The 21972-nt window shown below is 28.6% G+C and overlaps 1 protein-coding gene across 2 annotated transcripts in view; it reads right to left on the bottom strand.

Moving 5' to 3' along the window:
* Positions 1–21972, bottom strand: part of LOC107455049 (inactive dipeptidyl peptidase 10) — a 452295-nt gene that overhangs the window by 136626 nt on the left and 293697 nt on the right. For both annotated transcript variants that reach the window (XM_016072453.4, XM_016072452.4), the window contains exon 3: positions 3044–3142. In XM_016072453.4, the coding sequence (XP_015927939.1) occupies positions 3044–3110 (67 nt within the window). In that variant the 5' untranslated portion in view covers positions 3111–3142. The remainder of the gene's footprint in view (positions 1–3043; positions 3143–21972) is intronic.

Genomic DNA, 21972 nt, shown 5'->3' with positions numbered 1-21972 from the left:
AACCACTTTAGTACTTTTGTGAGGGATGGTCTTAATGCTTCTGATTGCGAATGGAATCCTTTCGTTTTTCCGTTTGTGTGTAACGCTAAGTTCTTTGACTTTGGCTTTTTCAGTCTCGGTAAGTTTAGGCCTTGGCATCGTTTTTTTTTAATTGTTTCAAGTCTAACTTTTGGAGAAGTGTCAGTCAGTTTGGATCCTCTTTATTTGTGATATTCATCTGAATTAGTATTGAAAATGATCCAGTTCGAACTGTAGGTTTGAATTTCTGAGACTTAATTAAAACAATAAAAACAAAAATATCGTTCAAATTATGAAAATCTCTTTTATTCAGAACTCAAGATGTATTTATGAGATCTTTCTGGTCCCATATCTCTAAAATAAACTCGCCAACTTAATGCATAACAAAATTAAAAGTGAAAAACAGAATTCTAAAAAAATTATCAAACAGCAGCGGTTGCCATAGCAACGCATGCAACGACAACGCATACGCACTGTTTACTATTACTCTTGATTAAGAAAGCTCTAAATACGCTAGTAGCATATCATAAAATGCCAATATACAACAAAACTATTTAGAACACTTTTACGAATAAATAAATTACTATACTAATACTCTATTTCAATTTTTGGAAGTTGGAATGCTTTATAAGTGGTCATATTAATTCAATTATTTAACTTAATTTTTAAATCACAATTTAACTTTTGAAACTCATTTTATTAAAATCTATTACAGTAATTCCATTTACATGCATTGTATTTAAGCTAAGTAATTTTAATCACAAATTGAATACTTAAGCATTCCTATGGATTTGGAGAACATTCTTCGTATTAATTCAATTATTTAACCTTATTTTTAAATCATAATTTAAATTTTGAAACTCATTTAATTAAAATCTATTACAACAATTCCATTTCCATGCACTGACTTCAACAAAGTAACTTTAATCACAAATTGAATACTTAAGCATTCCTATGGATTTAGAGAACATTCTTCCTTTTCTCAACGAAACTAATAATAATTATGAGTGGAATGGAATATTCAAGGGTGTAATAAAACTTCTTTTTTCCCACTTCTTCGTAATTCAGGCCCATTAACCTGCCTCTAGTTTCAATGTATCATACTTATATATATCGATTTTTTCTTTCAATGACATTTGTTTCAAAACTATGTATAATAAGAATTTGGTTTTGGCACAATGCCATTGAAATTGATATTCGAAGTTAAAATTACACAGTTATTTCTTTAAAGAGTGACTTAAGGAATCTTATTTGCATATCAAGTAGATAATTGCTTTTTATTGAACGTTGTTGGGTTGGAAAACATATTGTTTAAATAATAACAAAGATTAAATTTACCAAATTGAAAGAAAGTAAAGTACTCATAAAACTACAGTAAGACTAAAAAATCACTCAAATCTGTTTCATTTATTTAACGTCTTGAAATATTCTCTCTAATATCTAATTAATTATTTAAACATCAAATAAATAATACCAAGAAAGTACTATAGAGGTAAGATATTACCTAATTAAGAGCTAAATTCGCTTCAAAAATATATAAATCGGAAATAACTGTTGACATGCTTTAAGCGCTAAGAACAGGCATCCATTTTCAAGAAATGCCAAACGTGAATGAGAAGATACAAAAGAAATTTGAAATATAAAGTGTAAAGTTTCAGATGAAAATGGAAAAATAAAGGTGAGAAACAGAGCTGGGAAAACCACGGTAGCCGAGAGAGAAGGAAGATAAAAATCAGAATAGGAGAAACCACACCGGCCGAAAGACGCAAATCAGGGTAAAACGCATTTTCACGAGCTATGGAATAGTGATGAGTAACTATTATTGTTAATAAGAAAATCAGCATTCATATGAATAAAACAAGATTCCAGGGCACCAAGATCAGCTGATGTGATTGAGGGAGAAATTATTGTGGTACTGTCGAAATTGAATTTATGCCCAAGATTCCAACAATGTGCAGAAGTTGACGATTTCTTAAACTCTTAATAACAGACTTATCTATCGTGTCCCTTAAGTCGCGTTTTGTAAATCGATATAATTAGGAAATAACAATCGACATGCTTCAAACGCTTAATGCCAGTCTTTCCAGAACAGCAGTTTTTATTTCCTTTTCGTGTTAGCTATTATCTTCTGACTTTATATGTGGCATTGACTTTGAATGAGTACTAAATATCATAACTATTAGATAGTTTACTAATTACAGAAAAATCAACAGAAAATGTTTTGTTAACACCTGTCTTAATGTACACATTTTGACAAATAATTATTACTCTGTGGAATACATTTTTATTTATATAGAAATATTTAATTATTTTGTATTAATTTAGATCAAAATAAGTGAAAATTATTATATTTAGCATTTTAGTTACTTATGGTAATGAAATATATTATAAACACCAATGAATTTTTTCTAGGTTAAAGGCGAAATCTTCCAAATACGGCCCGCGTCCAAAAAACAATTTTTATATTTGCACTTATTTGGAGTTAGTTAGGTACAAGAAACACACAGTTATTCATCATTAAAATTTCTTCAATTTAAAAAATCAATAAATGATAAATTTTTGAAAATGAATGTAAAAAAAAAAATCAAACTACTTTTTTGAATTTTATGTTTTAGTATATATATATACTAAATATATTTACAATAATCTAACAGATTTTCTTTAGTAACTATAAACTGTTTTTATAATTGAAGAATAATAAAATATATGTTTGTATATTGTATTTAGAGCATCAGAAAAATTATATATAGAAGGAACACCAGCAACCCATCTGCTTCAAGAAGTTAACAATAAATAGAATTAGTCACAATTAGTATAATAATTAAATTACAGCAGCACATATACACATATTTTAAATATCCAAATGCATATTTAACTTTTCCTTCTCTGCATAACTCTGAAATATCAAACTAAAGTTATTAAATAATAATTATTTATTCCGTTAATTTAGTTTTTTAGGGGTATGTATACTACGCATATAAATACATATGCATGTACATTTATACATTTTGAGAAAATAAATTACCCGATATCCAAGTTCCGTTGAATAATCTGGGCACATAAGCTCCGTCCATAACGTCATCTAACTCCATCAGTGGATGTCTGATTCGTGGTCCTTGATCCTCTGAAAAATTACAAAATTTAAGCAAAGACAATCAATCAAATTCAATAACAATCAAAGTAATCAATCAAATTCAAACAAAATGTTCATACTATACAAACTTAAATACGTGTTTACGAACAAACTTACGAAATACGTGTTTGCGAAAATGGACAGAGCTCAAAATACTTACCAACGAAAATGGGCTAGTCTCAAAATGCGTGTTTATGAAAATGGACACATCTCGATATGCGTATTTTCAAAAATAGCCACAATTCGAAATGCGTGTTTACGAAAATGGATACATTTCGAGAGACGTGTTCAAAAAAATGGACACATCTCGAAATGCGTGTTTTCAAAAATAGTCATATCTCGAAATGCGTGTTTACGAAAATGGATACATTTCGAGAGGCGTGTTTACGAAAATAGACACATCTCGAAATGCGTGTGTTTGAAAGTAGTCACATCTTGAAATGTGTTTTTACAGAAATGAATAAATTTTTTAGAGGCATGTTTACGAAAATGGACACGGCAAAAAATACGCCTTTTCAGTTTTCCACTTAGATTTAATTAAAGAAATGTAGAAATGCGTGCTTATTTTTCTTTACTTTTTTAACTCTAAACACAATTATGACGGGATTAGGTCTTGTGGTCGGGTGACTAGGTATATTTCAGATGCAGCTTTCCAGGTAATGCCTTTGTGCTCAGAATTGTAAACGATACAGTGAGTTTTAAAATTCTTTACACATAGAACGTAAATTTATTACCACTATTTTAAATGTATAAAATTCGTGGCAAATTTTCACAAACAACTGTTGACTTTGAAATTCATGTAAAAAAAGTTATTTTTGAAAAAACTAATTTAATAAATTATGCCAAGAAATTTCTGCAAATAAGCGATATAACAAAAAAAAATTTATTCGGATTCATTAGTTTATTCTGTAAAAAAAGAACAATACTCATAAAAGAACTTAACGAACGAAAAAACGAAATCAAATGCTATGGATATTTTCATAAACATGGAATAAGAGCTGTGTCCATATTCGAAAAGACGCATTCTAAGAAGCTTAGCCAATTTTCGTCCACATTGAGAAAAAAAGTATAGTCAAAACAACCAAAATCTGAAAATTTTTTCGGTGCTTCGTATGCTGTGGAAACACCAAAAATCTTGGTAATTTTTATCGACGTGCTTAGTAATGATTTTGTCAAAATTAACAACAAAATATCGTTTTATAACGTATCATAAAATTTTATAATTTAATGATACTTTAGAGAATTTTATAAAATCTTTTTTTTTTCGGTTAAATTTACTTTTTATTTTTTCATTTTTTAATAAATGCGTGGTTTGGTAATAAGAACTATGATTTGGAAAATAAAAACTAAGGTAAATCGTTATTATATGAACTGAAAAATTACTAAATGAATGGTTTAAATACCGTGTATTTTGGTTTTATTACCAAGATTATGGGTTTTTTACTCTCATACAGTTCACTACCAGAATAATTTTGACAGAATTTTTTTTCTCCGTGTAGATTTAAAAGTTTATCGTCGAGTTCTTTTTTTAATTTGTTACGTGGCCTACTTGTAAAAAACGAAATTTTCACGGATTTCCGAAATTGTTTGATTTGTTTTGCAAACTTAATATATGACCATGACTAAATCTCTGAGAGTTTAGAATAGTTTCTAAAGCTTTTACTTGAAGTGTTTAAACTGGTTTTAGCCTCAAAATTTGACCAGGGTAAGATTAAAAAGAATACGCTCTACAGTTGGAGATGCATAATTGCTAAATAATAAATCTTTGTCAACAAGTTAAGGCTACAGTGGACCTTTATATTGCCAAAAATTGATAAAAATTTCGGTTTTTTTTTTGGACATATTTAGACACTTGTTTCATTGCTTTTTCAACTGAATTTTTTTTTTTTTTTAAATTTCGTCATTTTTTGAGAAGTTATAGGGTAGTTTCGTTTTCACATTATGAAGCCACGCCCCTTTTCTTACACAAAAAGCTGTTTTTCTCAAAATTGAAATTTTGTTATGTTTCACGTATTCAAAATGTTCCAGTCGACTTTGTTTTCATCCTATTGAGATGAAATTTTTTTCTAGTTAAATATATGTATATTAGATTAAGTTTATGCATTTGTTTCTGTTTTATAACAAGTAATAAAAGAGTTATCGGGTTTCATGTACCTAACGACCTTTATTTTGAAACAAAAATCTACATAAAATTTGTTTTTTGGTCTTAAATTTAAAATAAATTTAGGAAAATTCCTATATAATGCATAAAACCTTTAACATTTATCTCTAAAAAAAGAATATTAAAAAAAAATAAATAAAAATTTTAATTTAAGCCGCTGGGAGCATTTTAAAATTGATGAAATTTTTTAAAAAAAATTTTAAATTTCTCAAAAATGGTCCAAATATTTTTTACAAAATTTTTTGCAAGGGCATATCTTGATAGAATACATAAGTTATAAAAAAAGTTTTAGTGTAGCATAAAAACTAAAAAAAATTTTTTTGAACGTCCACTGTAGCCTTAAAAGATATTCTTACTTTAATCGTTGTCTGGGGTTTTTAAACTGGTTTTGGCTACACTAGTTCTGTTTTTTTAAATTATTATTATTGTTAATCTTTTGAAATTCAGCCAATCTTTCAGCGTCTACCCTGACATTCCAAAAGGTCATTAAAAATTTGAATCTTAAGCATTAAAAGTTTTACTTTCAACAACTTTTCCCCAAGTAGAACTGGCAAATGAAAACTATTTCCATAGTTTAGTTCTACTCATCAAATCCACAAAAATTGTTTTGCATGCGTTAAGCTTAATTTTCAAAAATAACAAGATTAAAAAATTTTATTCGTGTTTAACAACAGCATACCATTAAGACCAATTAAACATTTTTGTAATTAAATGTGACAAAAATGCTTTGTTGTCCACGAAACTTGTATTCTTCACAACTTATCTACTCAAAATACTCAAAATAAGGATCTAATGCGTACAATTACCAAAGCCAATGAGAGAAGAAAAAGCCATTTTCTAATTATAATATAAACACTCTAAATATATGACCAGAACCAGTTAAAGAGTTTAATAATAAATTAAAGAAATATTTTGTTACAAGTGAAAATTGCATTCGTAGCAACATAGTTCAGTCGAAAATTCTCAATGTAGAGTTGACAAAGGAAACCTATTTCACAAACGTGATCGACAAATATAGTAAAATTTCTGTTTAAAACTTCAATTACCAAACGAAAACAGTTTTAGCAAGCTTATGAATAAGAGTGCCGAAGAAATAAGAAAGGTTCTGCTTTTTCTGATTGAGAGCGATAGCAAAAAAAAAGAAAAAGATATATGAGCAACATTTCTTTCACCGCCAAGCTAAACAGTACTATTTAAATGGGAGACCCCAGCTGCTGAATGGACTCGAATAAACTAAGAATATATATTCTGGAAATTCCGAGCAAAGAATACATATTCTGAAGCTATTTTTTGAAAAAACGCTTTTATCAAAATAAATTTTTTGTTTGTTTTAATTTGGTTTTGAGAAATATTACGGCAATAATGGATTTTAGCAAATAGTATTAGAGATTAGATTTTTAATTTTATGTTAAATGACTCCACCTACTGCTCGCTCAACTCGTCAGCCCCTCGTAATTGCTTCTCATTCATCATCGTTTGTTTTTTCCTATTAAAAGTCAATATTTTCGACAAAAAACACAGAATATTTTGTTTTCAAAATATGCAATTACTGTAGTTTTTTACCTACAGAATACAGATTGTGGAACTCAATCATAAGAAATACATAACAAGTAATTGTACTCTTTGACGATACTTATAACAATTCAAATAGGGATGGTTTTTACAGCTCTTTATTCACCTTATTCCCCACTGTGTTTCATGTTCTCCACGGTAGGGGGCAGTATTTGTAGAGGTTGTTTCAACTTCCGGTGCAAGATTCAGGCAGAATAATTTCTGTTGGTCAAAACTAAACTGCTTAAATCAGCATCTCAACGATCAGGTAATTGTATATCAATATATGATTAATTTCCCAAGGTACTTACTTTTATATCGTCATTTGGTATTTTAAAATGTGAAAAACAAATTTTTTCGCAAAAACACAACACTAAATTTAAATTCAGAACAACTGAGTTTTCCAAGTATATGCAAACATACCCAGAAAGTCAAAAAAAGGAACAATCACTTCAATTCTGTGATGTCAGAAGAGGATCTCAAGACTTCCGGCAGGATTTTTTTAAATTTTTTTTATTTGGATAGATAGTAAATTAAGCCAATGGCCGTGGGTTCAAATCCCGCTCTGGGCATGGATGTTTCTCTCTCTTGCGTTGTCCTCTGTTGTGTGTGATGAGTGAATGTGGCCCACCCTATGAACGGGTTTGTGGCAGTGTGGCGTGGGCAATGTTACTCGCCTCCGTGACCTTGATTCACTGGTGCCCACTGGGTAGCGCGAAATGAGTAACAACTCTGGCATCTTCTAAGGCAAAACGAATAAAGTTCAGTGCCTGCCATTCGGAAAAAAAGGATGGTAAATAAATTTTTTTTTTTTTTTTACATTTAAAAGCTTTAAAATAAATATTAAAACTTATATCTGGCAACACGTAATTTCTCTCACTTATCTGTTTTTCTCCTTCTTTTTCGCAACTTTGATTGATACGCACGAGGTTATAAAATTGAAATAAGGATCTCGCGAGTGAAAAATGAATTTTCTGCAAAAATGTATAAATAGTTAATATTTAAAGCAAATTAGCTTAAAAATATTAGGAAGCCCTTTAACTTGCAATAATTTTCAAAGAAATCTTTATTTCAGAACAAAATTCAGAACAAGATTCAAGCGTGAAGTTGCATTTCTGCGGACTGCAGTACGGTCGGTATGATGTGTTTTCCTACAAGTTTAACAGTTTAATTCTCGAACTAATTACTGAATTCTAATTTTTTTATTCCATTGTATTTTCTGTGCATTTTTCTATAAAAGTGAGTAATTTAAAGTTTCTAAGTTTTTTAGTTTTTGCGTAACAAAGCAAAATGTAACGTTAAGTTCAAAACAGGGGTATCGGGCCTTACTACTTTTCAATAGAGAGAAGAATTTAGTTATGTTTATATTGAAACAATTCTTTTATTATTAAATTTTGCCTACTATTCCTCCCTGCAAAAAATAACATCGAGGAAATCAGAATATTAAATAAAAATTAGTTTTTTATATGCTTCAGAAACTGAATCGCCAAAAAATTAATTTTATTTATTCTTAGAAATTCTGAGCAGAAAAAGCATATTCTGAACAGATTCTTCGAAAAAAAAAACACTTTTATCAAAGTAAATGTTTTGCTTGTTGCTATTCTATTTTGTGAAATACTAAGTTGATAATGAATATTTATAAATAGTTTTAGTAATGAAAGCTTTAATTTTAAACCTTGTTATGTTTGTAATAAAAGAATGTTTTCAGTTATTTACTTTCGTCTTACAGTATTTTCAGTTCATTAGTTTTTTTTTTTTTTTGTCGTATGCCTGTTTATGCAATAGGGGTGCGATTGTTTCTATTTTTCAGTGGCGCCATCTATGGCCAGAAATTCGACTTCTGCCACGCCATTCACACAACCACAACCCGTTTATAGGGCGGGTCACATTCACACGCATTCACATACAAAGGAGAAAAGACATGGAAGACACAGACCGGTCGGCGTTCATTGGTTTGTTTGATGCTTTAGAAACTGAATCCCCAAAAGATACTTCCTAAATATTTTGGAAAGTTCTACGCAAAGAATGCATATTTTGAACCAATTCTTTGAAAAAACACTTTTATCAAAGTCACTTTTTTATCTGCTGCTCTTTTATTTGCGAAATACTACGCTAATGAATATTTACAATTAATATTAGATAAGAAATTTTTAATTATAAACCTTATTATGTTTGTAATAAAACAATACTTTCAGTTATTAACTTTTGTCTTATAATATTTCTGGTAAAAATAACATTGCGGAAGTCAGAATCCCAAATAAAATTGGTTTGTTGGAGGCTTTAGAAGCTGAATCCCCAAAAGAGAGAAAAATAATACAAATAACGTTTTATGAGATTCATTTTCGCTGAATTCAATGTTTACGAATCAGATCTGTATTAAATCGGTAGACTTAGAACAAATACATCTAAACTCTTAGCGAAGAAAGTGATTTATTCTTTTCTTCCCCATTGATTATTATCCTCAAGCAAACTTTTTTTTCTCTCTAGCCAAGCTAAATAATACCATTTAAAGTAGGGATACCAGGTGTTGAATTGTCTCGAATTAACAAAGGCAACATTTTTTTTTATTCTTTTGAAAACGGCGATGAAGGGAACAGAATTACAATTCTTAGAAAAACAAGTTATTTCTATCGAAAAAACTTTTTTATTTGTAGCTTTCACATAAATGAATTACATGTTAGTTGTTATGTAAGATACGAATTAAAATTTCTTACATACTTATTTGTGAATTAATTTTTAGAAAATGGTTCGAATAAGGATGAGTTTTTTTTTTTTTTTAACATTTTAAAAATCTTAATTGTTTCTTTATTTGCAATTCTTTACCATGCTAAACATAATCATTAAAATCCCTGACAATTTATGAAAAGTTTAATTTTTTTTAAAAAAAATATATGTTTTGTGATAATTTAAACATTGTTTTATTTTTAATTCATTGTTTCATTATTATATATTCAGTGTTTTATTTTGTTTTATAAGTTTTTACATATTCATCCTGCATTATTATGATTTAATTTAGAATGACGTTACATGATTTAATCTGTAACGTCGTTGAAATTGAAATAATAGTCTAATTAATTTAAATAATTTAATTAAGTAATTAATTTAAATAAGTAGATAAACGATTTAAATGTCAATATGACTTTTATGGAAAGAAAAACCAGTCTCTGAAAATGTCCGAAGCAACATAAAAACAGTATAAGATATTTAAACTAAACGCTAAATTATAGTTCTTGGATAAATTTAGTGAACAAAAAAAATTCCTTAAAGTACTTCTTATTTTTTAAAACATCCTAAAGAATGTTGAATTTTCAATACAGGCAGTGCTAGAGGAATCATAGATTGAACTTATTTGATTGTTAACATCTTTTTAATTCTAATTTAAATTTATAAGCGTACCAAATTTTTTTTCTCGGTAAACTGCAATAGCTCAATGTCTAAAAAACTGAACCGTTATTGTGATGAACTAAGGTTCGATGCTCGCTTGAATACCACCCTCTTTTATTTCTTTACATCTTTTTATTTCTAATTTAAATTTATAAGCGTACCAAATTTTTTTTCTCGGTAAACTGCAATAGCTCAATGTCTAAAAAACTGAACCGTTATTGTGATCAACTAAAGTTCGATGCTCGCTTGAATACCACCCTCTTTTATTTCTTTACATCTTTTTATTTCTAATTTAAATTTATAAGCGTACCAAATTTTTTCTCTCGGTAAACTGCAATAGCTCAATGTCTAAAAAACTGAACCGTTATTGCGGAACCTTAATCTCCATTACCCCTCTGACCCACACAGTGGGCAGTTGTGGGAACGATTTACTATAAGAGTTGATGCATGTTTTCACGCATTTAATCAATATTCTTCAAGGGACTTTTCACGAAGGCTAGTTTGCTTCAAAAAACGGCAACGAAGCTTTATTGCTTTCTGAATAGCGTTCAAAACTATGAAGGCACATTTTTTTTATAAAAACCAGTTAACGTTCGTCATCGACGTCATTTTCTATGAATAACGAAGGTTCTTCTGCGATAGTTTCGTACGAAAATTTAGATCATGAACGTGAGTTGATGGGAAACTTTATTTCTAAACCTCTCTATTGTCTGAAATATTTTACATGGACGTTAATGTATTTCATTCACTCTCAAATCCACTTAGAGAAATCTGAAAATATAACATCTGAAAACCATAATAAAATTTGTAATATGACACATTCAAACTTCTTTTAATTAAGCATATAGTACTGATCCCGAAGTAATTTGAAGTAATTTTTTTCAACATAATATTTCAAACCCTGGAAGTGTTAAAAAAACCTATAAGATATTCTTTTAATTAAAGGATATTTCATAAGTTTTGAGATAAGTTTTTTTATTACAAAAGTAGGCATAACATAAAATTTAGTTTTAAAATCAGTTTTTTTTTCTAAACTTCTACTATTCGTCTACTGTTTAGGAGAAAAATAGAAAAAAAAATCATGGACGTTGTTTAATCAAGTTCCTAAATTCACTTTTGTAGCTAAAAAATACTTATATTTTAATTTATTTTGTACTTTAGCTCATGTACTACTAACGGGATTCATTTATTTACATTCCAAGAAACAGATTATTATACTAATTCTAGAACACATTTATTATTCTCCAAATGGTTCTGATCATAGTAGGAACTATGTTAGTAATTGGTGAAAGATGACACCTATATTGTTAATTAAAAGAGATAAACCGTAGTATTCAGCCATTTGTTAGATAGAAATCCACTTTAAAATTGTTTTGAAAAAATTTTAAACCCGAATGCATTTAGAAATACTATCATTTAGCTAAATCTTGCAAATAAGAAAATAATCAATATTCATTACAGAAAACATAAGTAAACCAGTTTATCTGTTAAAGAACAGATTTTATACAAATTTGTTTCATTAAATATTTATGTAAAATATAAATTTCAGCATTTAATGAATAATGTGAACTTTTAAGATCAGAAATATAAATAAATAATGTACATTCCGAAAAAATAAGCATAAATGTTTTTAAAAGAATAATACATGTTCGAATATAAAATAAGTGTGGGGTTTTTATACTATTTCACATATAATTTAATACAAATATTGTATCTTAAAATGCTTAGAATATTTTCACAATATTCAATACAGAAAACATAAGTAAACCAGTTTATCTGTTGACGAACAGATTTTATACCAGTTTCCTTCATTAAATATTTATGTAAAATATAAATTTCAGCATTTAATATAAAATGTGAATTTTTAAGATTAGAAATATAAATAAACACATTAAGAAAAAATAAACATAAATGATTTTAAAAGAATAATACATGTTCGAATATAAAATAAGTTTGGGATTTTTATGCTATTTCACACATAATTTAATAAAAATATTGTAACTTAAAATGTTTAGAATATTTTGACGATAACTACTCACAATTTTACAACTTTGCAATTACTTACAACTTTACAATTTTCACAATAATCACTAATCAGTTTTATAAACTCATATATGTTTTAAATATTTATAGATAGTATTTTGAAAATAACTAAAATATTTTATTATTTCAGTAACAGTAAAATTTTATTCCGCTATTTTTTGAACTTTGAAATATTCTGAACATTATTATGAACTTTAAAATATTTATGAACTTAAATGTATTATAAACTTTAATTTTGTATCATTCATAATACTAAATGTATTATGAACTTAAATTTATTATGAACTCAAATGAACTTTACGATATTTTTTGAACTTTAAAATATCAGTAATTTTCAGGGCAAAATCAGAATTTATCTAATACTTAACTCTCCCCAACTTTTAATAGAACTCGTTATGCAATTCGATATAAAGAAGCTCGAAATTTTAAGTGGCGTGTTTAAATTCCTCAACGCTGAGCCATCCCCACCTTTAAAGCAAACACAAGAGAGACGCTATGTCAGAATAACAAACTCTATTCAATCTTCAAAATTGTTTAACTAAACAAGATGGTTCTGCGGGCACCCATCCAGGTTTCTTATCCACCCCTTTCCGGAACCTTTTTCTTTTTATTTTCTGTTTCTTTTTGTCTTAAGACAAAAGGGTAGCGGAACAATTCTTAACATGCTTGTTATTTCTCGTATTTTCGCATCCAAATTTACGAACGAGTGCCAGAAGACATTTTTTTTTTATGTCTATGTTTCTATCGTCGCTTTATTCGAACAGTTTTAATGGAATAAATTGTTTAGTAATCATTGTGTTCTATGAGATTGAGTAAGAGTACTTTTTTTTTTTTAAAGAAAGATGAATGTTAACGGAATGTACTCAAAATGATTGCAATGGTGAAAAGCACTTTTACGTTATGGGAAAATGTATTTATGAATAATTATTCAGTTAGAGGTACATTCTTTCATTGTATGTTGCGCGAAATTTAAATTTTATTAGATAACTTAATAAATTAATTAGATAATTTAATTAATTTATCAGGCAACACATAACCATATATGATATTAAAGAACTAAGGTAAATAACCTTGTATTCTTCCAAGGTTTTTCCTTCTTTCGACAAATATCAATCACGTGACCCAACATGTGACCTTTCTCCCCATTTTTTAACTATATAAAAAGCAGAATATTGTTCTGATCTTACAGAATTATTTTTAAACAAACACTTGAAAAGTAATTTGCATTTTATACTTAGGGTAAATTAAAAATGCTATTTTTTTATTACAGGGTTATTTTGATTTAAAATTCACTCAAAAAGTAATTGAGGTTTAAAGCGAAAGTTTAATTAAAAAATTGTGGTTTTTATTACAGAGTTACTCTGATTCAAATTTCATTCAAAAAGTAATTTAGATTTATATATTAGGCTTAATTAAAAATTGCTATTTTTAGTTACAGGATTATTATGATTTAAAATTTACTCAAAATAATTTAGATTTAAAGTACAGATTTAATTAAAAATTGCCATTATATTTATTAAAAATTGCCATTATTTTTCACTCAAAACCATTATTTTTCACTAAATTCACTCAAAAAGTAATTACGGTTTAAAGCGAAAGTTTAATTAAAAAATTGTGGTTTTTATTACAGAGTTACTCTGATTCAAATTTCATTCAAAAAGTAATTTAGATTTATATATTAGGCTTAATTAAAAATTGCTATTTTTAGTTACAGGATTATTATGATTTAAAATTCACTCAAAATAATTTAGATTTAAAGTACAGATTTAATTAAAAATTGCCATTATATTTATTAAAAATTGCCATTATTTTTATTACAAATTGCCCTTATTTTTATTGTTTCATGAATTATGCAGTTTAGAGTTAAGTATGGAACAGCATAACGGGTAAATGACACACGGTTTTGCTTAAACAAACGCAAATATACTACCAGAAACGAAACTCTCGCTCTTAAAGATTCAGCAGCCCTCGTGTTTTTAAAACTTTTTATGCTGTGTAACCTATTAAAGTTACCACTTCTGTAAGTTGATCACTGTCAAGGTTGATCTTAATGACCAAAACCCAAATTGGAAAAAACGATTAAATTTCCTCCTTATAAGTTGACTACTTTTCTAAGTAAATCATTAAAGTGCTGCTCCACGAGTGGTCAACTTACACTAGTTTTACTCCACCTACTAATATGGAAGACATTGGTTAAATGATTTAAATAATGGATATTAAAATAAATAAGATATATCTTAAGTCTAAAATAAAAGTTTGTAAATACTGATTAACATATAAAGTTATTTATTTGTGCAAAAAAAAACTAAACAATTGTGTAAAAGATTCTCTAACTCTTTTGATGGAAATAAAACTAGTAGATTTTCAGTAATTTCCACTTACGAGATTAAAAAGGATTGATCGAAAAAGAATTTTATCAATGTCAGGGAGATCTTTTCCACTTAGTTGACTTTGCTATCTGGGCGGCTTATTGTTTTGTTTTTAGTATTAATACATCAAAAAGTTGTAAGACTATTGTGATACATACATGGGATAAGATACATATCTTGAGACTCTAGATTCGTTACAAATATGATATTGTTGACTTAACTTTCGGACATTTTCTAGTTATGTTCTCTAACTTATAAAGTTAAGATCCTTTCATGGTGTTTTTTTAATTTATGAACTTAATGCCACAATGCTTTATCACAATCCAAAACCAAAATTGCTAACTTGAATCTCTTGGAGAGAGTCGATACTGATAAACATTAAAAAACATAAGTTATTAGGATCATTTTTATTACGAGAAACAGTAATTTTTATTTACTAAAAAATAAAAATAAAAAATCGCGTTTTAGCAGAGTAAACGCTAGTTTTCATACATACCTAGGGTCTTATTTACAAACATTGATACTTTTTAATGCCTATGATTAAAAAGGTGTTTAGACTTATTTTTACCATAGTGGACCAAACCAGTGGACATAAAAATTGATTTTGATTATGAACCAGATCGGAGCCGAAATTATTTAATATATATGGTAGATAGAAGCTGTCATTTGAGTTTACCTCTTGATCTTTAATATTTAAATATAAATTCATCATTAATAGTTAAAATGAGAAAACGTATGAAATGAACTTTAACCAACATTAAAATGAATTTTTAACTCAAGGAGGACATAGGTCACAAACTGTAGTTCTCTCACCAGGAATTGGCTTTTGGCTCCGCCTTCAACATGCAGTATCCGACAATATTATTTTGCTATTTTCGGGAAGAAGGATGTGAACAATCCTGAACAAGGTTGCTATTTGGCAATCGTAAGATAAAAATATTTATTTTGCAATCTTTATGTGTTTTTTGACATAAGATATATCATAAATTTGATGATATTTCTCTCTTTTGAGTGAATAGCTTGTCCTTTTCGAGATATTTTGCTGGGAAAACAGCAGTTTTCAAATTTACTTCACTGTTTGCGTTTGGCGCGCAATAAGGGTTGTCTCATTTTCAGGAGCGGAGATGTTTCTTCTCGTACTCCCGCGCTGAAATGAACTCTGCGTTCGAGGAAGTGAAGTCAAGTGCCAACTCCTGGTGAACGATCTATATTTTAAACCACACAATTAAAAATTCTGTTTAATGTTTTGCTATAATATAAGCAGTTTAAACCATATCATATTAGATACCAAATGGTTATACCACATATACAATATGATATACTATATAATACGATAATCTGGTTCACCCAGATTGGAAATTAAGGTTCAATTTAGTTCTTCCATTAGGTTGAGTCAAATTTGTTCGACAGTATGGTATGGATTTCATAGTTGAACAATGGGCATACTATCGAGCAAATTTAAAGTTTACTTTGAAGGGTCACAAATTGAATTTTTTTTCTAATTTAAATGAACCTTATTATCATATTGAAAAAGAAATCGAATGATAATAATGCATTATTTGGCACCATGTAATAAACTTAAGAGTGAAATAGCTAAACGTATTCCAAATTTTTTAATAGTGTGGTAAGCCAGAGCTTTCGTTACATTGTGTCAATATTGAACCATTTAAAGATTTAAAAAGGTCCAAAATACATGTCAGTACACTGACCTAGAACTTGTATACTTGTATGGCCTTGTGTTGAGTCACTTTGTATTTTGTAAAAACTGTAAAACTCTCTGAATTTAATGTTGAACAACCGAAACAATTGTGTGAAGCTGCACTATTTTTTCATGTTAATCCCGAATCGAACTTTGATATACAATTACAATGTTGTAAATAAATCTATAATTCTTATAGTGGGAAAATTTTATGTCACGCTCTCGCGCTTTCACACAATTCGTTAAACGTTTTCGCTTCCGAAATGCACAATGCGATGCTTTGAACGACTGTTTACATTTAAATATAATGTTATCTATGTTACCGTGAATGATCGAAATCAAGAGAATGACGACTTTCACCGGTGAATGTCAACAATCACGTAGTCGCTTTGATGAATGCCCGAAATATTCATTATATCCGATATTAATTTATTCGTTGATTATACTATATTTTCTCGATATTTTAATGATAGCTGAGGATAGATTAGACGAAACATCGGTGCTTGGAGTACAAAGAAAATGCAAACCGGGCAGTGGCAATGAAACTTAAAAAAACATCAGCGTAGTGTATACCGGGCAAATATAGACCATTCTTTTTGGTTCTTCACTACTTTAATGAAGTAGTTGCCCCCATTTTTAATGCTAAGATATATTGAAATTTTTTGCAGTGTACGACATCAATTAGACCGATATAATTTATTTGTTTTGATGATATTAGCTGTTCGTACTCATTAGAATAATAAAATGAAAACATTAAACTATTTGCAACAGTGCAAGTGTTTATCCAATTTTATTCAACTATTTATTTTGAGTATTAAGTATAGGTTTAAATACTTCTTTGATAAATACGTCTGTTCTTTAAGTTGTACTAACTGCTAGCTACACAACATATTTTACAACGAGATTATGTTTATTGGAATTTGAGCGCAAAAATAGCAAGAAAAATACAGTTTGACTTGTTAGTTAATTGCAAAAAAATTCATCCTACCCTCTGCAAACCAAACAAGGAATTTCGAAGCAACAATAGGTGAAGGAGAGGTTCAACATAATTAAAATTAATTATTGAACTTTACAGGCGAGCAAATCACAAAATGAAACATTCGAATTATTCAAACGAAATAATTAAATTTAACAAGATTTATGGAACTCTGCCTCATTCAATTGCTTATGAAAGGAGCTGTTTTTAACAGTGTATCGAGGAAGGTAGGAAATGAAGGTAGGCAATCTATTTTTATTCCACGCAGTTAATGGAATACTAAGCAGGAGTTAATAAATAGTTATCTAGAAGCTTAGCCTTAATTATGTAAATCCTTCATCGCCGATGGCATTCACAAATTAAAATAAAAGTGACTAATGTTCCAAATAAAAGTTAATTAAATCCATTTATTTTGAAAGAGTTCACATTGATTAGAGGAGAAAAAAACTGATGAAAACTTGTAACTATTTTTATCAGCAAGTTTTTGCGCCATTTTATTTTTTGCACATTAAGTTTAATTACTTCTTCGAAATAATCCCAGCGCTAAAATTGACATTATTTCTTATCTTTAAATTAACAGATCGTGCGTAACGAAGATTAATAAGTGTTTTTTTAATTTAATATTCTGTGCAAAGGGAAGAAAATTCTGCATTTACGTCTTTAATTTTTCATATATTTAATATTCATTTTTTGTTTCATTCCATAAACAAAAAGCATTTTTAATCTTACTTCTAAAATCAATTTGAAAAAAAATTATCATTGATGAAAGCCTTTTTTTATACGTATAAAATTAAATAATCTTGCTCCAATAAGAAAAATGAATAATAAAACGTAAAAATATATAAATGAATATAATTTATTCAACTAAACAGTATTAGCAGAGAAACTTTGAATGCATTTGTTGTTTTTGTTATGGTACGCCATGAAGGCAGGAGTGCGATTGTTCTTGGTTCCCAGTGGCGACATCGATGGAAAGGAATTAAACTTTTGTCATACCCGTTTATAGGGTGGACTCATTCATACATCCATTCATTTATCCACGGATCGTAATTTTGACCTGAATAAGAGAGATCAATCTCCAACTGAGTACCGCCAGATGTATATTTTTTTCTGGGAACATGGTGAACTTTGTGACACAACAGATTTAACATGCACCAGTGACAATTTACTACACAGAGAGTCTATAGCAGGCTCTATTTGATTTCTCATTCTCACGAACGTGAGTCCAGCGTCCTGCCAACCAGGCTATCCCAGCCTCTTTGAGTGCATTTATTTACTTAATTTTATTTAGACAATAAAGTTTTTTAGTTGAACCCCGCTATAGTGAACTTGGAAAGTAGTTATCACTCGACTGTTTTGAACTTTTTTAGTTTTTGTAGTTCGATTATAGTGGACTCAAATTTCATTTCCTTAGTCTTTTTTCTCAATTCTTCAACTTTAAAATTGCAGGTGTACACAGCTCACCCCTATTTAGAAAGTCTAAAGTGCATTAAGCTCGTATTTCTACCCCCAAATACAGCTTCTATAATACAGCCTACGGACCAGAGCATTATTCGCAGCCCTTAGTCCCACTATATAAGACAGCTAGTTATGCGTATCTTAGAAAACTAAGAACTCAAACAACACTGCCGCAGAAAACAACACCTCTCTTCTAAAAGCGATTGTTTTGTTAGAAAAATCATGGAGGTAAGTGAAACAAATAACAATCCGCAACTTTTTCAGACACGCTGGTCTTTTGAAGGATTTAGAAGAAAAAGACTCCAATATGGACATTCTGTAGTTAGAAAAACAGGAAATGTATAGTTTTCCCAGGGATGTTATAGAACAGGGGTTTCCAACTGGCTGCCCGGGGGCCGCTTCCGGCCCGCAAAGCCCATCTTTGTGGCCCGCAAACTAAAAAATATTAGTTGTCATTTTTTTGCGGGCAATTTTCTTAAAAAATTTATATGGGTTTAAAATACTTTTCTCGTTAATAAAAACCTAATTTCTTCGTTTCTGTGAAATTTAACATACCAACGGTGCAAAAAAATTTATTTCTCAGGTTTTGTATACAAGAAAATATTTATTCAAATACAAAAATAATCGTGTACGTTGCTCTTTTTTAGTTCATTTTTTTTGTATTTTGTAAAGATAATTTAGCATGTGCGTATCAAAATTTTTCTCGAAGAAATTCTCCGATTTAACCTTTTGAAACCACTTATTTTGGATGAAAATATTTACACACACATTTGTAAATTTAAAATGCAAATATCTATTCTCTGGTAGTTGTAGCAGACAAACCTCAATTTTCTCATTGAATATTTTGTGTGCTACTATGTAAGTTTTAATACCTTAACAATTAGATATCTATAGCAAATTAATTGTTTAGGTGCGCACTTGAAATACACATAATAACACATAATGCACTTGAAAGTTACTGTAGTCCAAATTTTTATTATTTAATAACAATTAAATATTTTTAAAAATCTACTCCTTATTTTAATTTGTAATTAATACTTTTGTTTTGTACAACTTGATAAAACTCTGACAGTAATATTTAATGCTCCTTCAAACGTAAAAGAGACCTACAAAAAATTATGATAAAGTTGCGGCCCGCCATTTGACTTGTATTTTTAATTGTGGCCCCCGGCGTCATGTAAGTTGAAAACCCCTGTTATAGAGCAATCTTAATAATGAAGTGTGCATTTCTAGTACCCCTATCTATGATTATATTGTCTCCGAAATTAAGCAATAGGATAAAGCTAAGGAAGAGGACTTATTAAGAGATAGTAAAATTTCATCATTGTCTACATCTGAGCTAAAATAGGCAGTAAATATCCTATTTTTTTCCTGCAGAAAATGTTTTCCTACAGAAAATTATAACTATACTAGCTTACGCACAATTAAATTTCATTAAACTTGCATAAACAACCCTTTTATATTGAGATTGAACCTTAAAGCACTACTACACATCATTATTAAAAAGTTTTGCACTTGAAAACCTTAAAATACAGTGAGAAAAAAAGAAAACATACAAGGTTTGCAAAATTAGTTCTTTTTTTGCTAAAAATTTATGCGCGCCTTTGTTTAATCTTTAAAAAAATGATGCTTCATTTAACATTACAATGTAACATTACTTCGATGTAGGAATAATGATTAATCAGTCAAACCGTAAATACAATATTTGCCGTAAGACTGCTTGTTGTCCAGTAACGTAATAGCTTTTGAACTAATTATTATATTAAATACTTTGCGTGCTTTGCAAATTATTAATTAAATTTAAAATTTCATTTTAGTCATAGTAACAGGACGAATATAAGTCTTTTCAGTATTTGCTTCAGAATAATTTTTTAATCAACATTTAACATTTGCTTAAATAGTTTAGAATTTTAATTAAATTAAATTTGAATCATTTTGTAAACAAGTCATGTATATTCTATCAAATTATACTGAAGCTTATCTTCTGTGTATTACATGCAAACAAAATAATTACAACACTAGTTTAATTACCTGAAATCAAAATGCAAACACACGAATAAATTATAATCTATCATTATAAACTGAATGTTCAAATTATCTGAGCAATCTCACAAGGTTAGCAGTAATTTCTCGCATAATTTTCCCATATATTTATTTACTTAATGTATTCTGATTTCCTGTGTTTACTGGCGAAATAACTAATAATGACAAATGTTCATTAATTCAATTACATTTGATTGCTCAAAATATCTTAGGATAATGAGCAATGTTCATGAAAGACCAGACGCTGTTTGAATTTGAAACTCAAACGTAATCGCAGATTCGGAGTGGAACTTAGCAGAGTTTGTAATTTGCAAAATATAAGAGGTCTATTCATATGACAAATTATAAGATTAGGTTTAGTTTTAACGTAAGTTATTATAAAGTGTATGAAGCTTTACCAGGAAGTAACATCACTGAATACTCTGTTGCATATATGCCAACGAAATTATGAGAAGGGGCAAAGTGAAACTGAGAAAGCACTAATTTTATTCTTCGTATTAAGCTTTCGCATATGTAAATATTCTAAAATTGTTTAATCTATTGCTTGTTACAATAATGTTCATACACTTATTAAATAGTATAGTATATATCCTCCAGAAATTCGTGTTTTTAAAGAATGACAGAAAAATTTGATTTCTACATATTTATCGTAGAAGAAAACCATCATAAATGCGTTAAGGTATATTTTTAAAAATTCAATCAGTTAAATTTACTTAAAAGGGTTAAAGTTGTTAAGATTTTAACAAGCTTAAATAATTGTCAAAGTGAGTTAAATAATTGGTAGTATAATTGGTTTAGTTAAATGGCAAAGGGGTTAATGATTTAATTACTTTCAATAAATACAAAAATTATAAATCTTAGTTTTCAATATTTGCTTTCAAATTATAGGATATTTTTATAGTGAATTCATTTTATTTTGACACTGGAACAAAATCCACAAAGCTAAGCAAATTATATATTTATTTGCTTCTCTTACAAATTAAGATTTAGATCTTCTAGTTTTATTATAATTTTTTTGACGCAATTGAGAATTCCGACTAAAAACAAAAAACGAATTATATTTTTAAACAGATAAATGTTTTTTGGAGAAAAAATGGTAAAATTTATTTCGAAAGTGATTTAGTCTTAAAAGATAGC

Source organism: Parasteatoda tepidariorum, chromosome 4 (genome assembly GCF_982258835.1).
Source record: "Parasteatoda tepidariorum strain Cologne lab strain chromosome 4, Ptep-v5.0, whole genome shotgun sequence".
Lineage (NCBI taxonomy): Eukaryota > Metazoa > Arthropoda > Arachnida > Araneae > Theridiidae > Parasteatoda > Parasteatoda tepidariorum.
The sequence above is the reverse complement of the archived record's forward strand: the minus strand, read 5'-3'. Positions and strand labels throughout refer to the sequence as shown.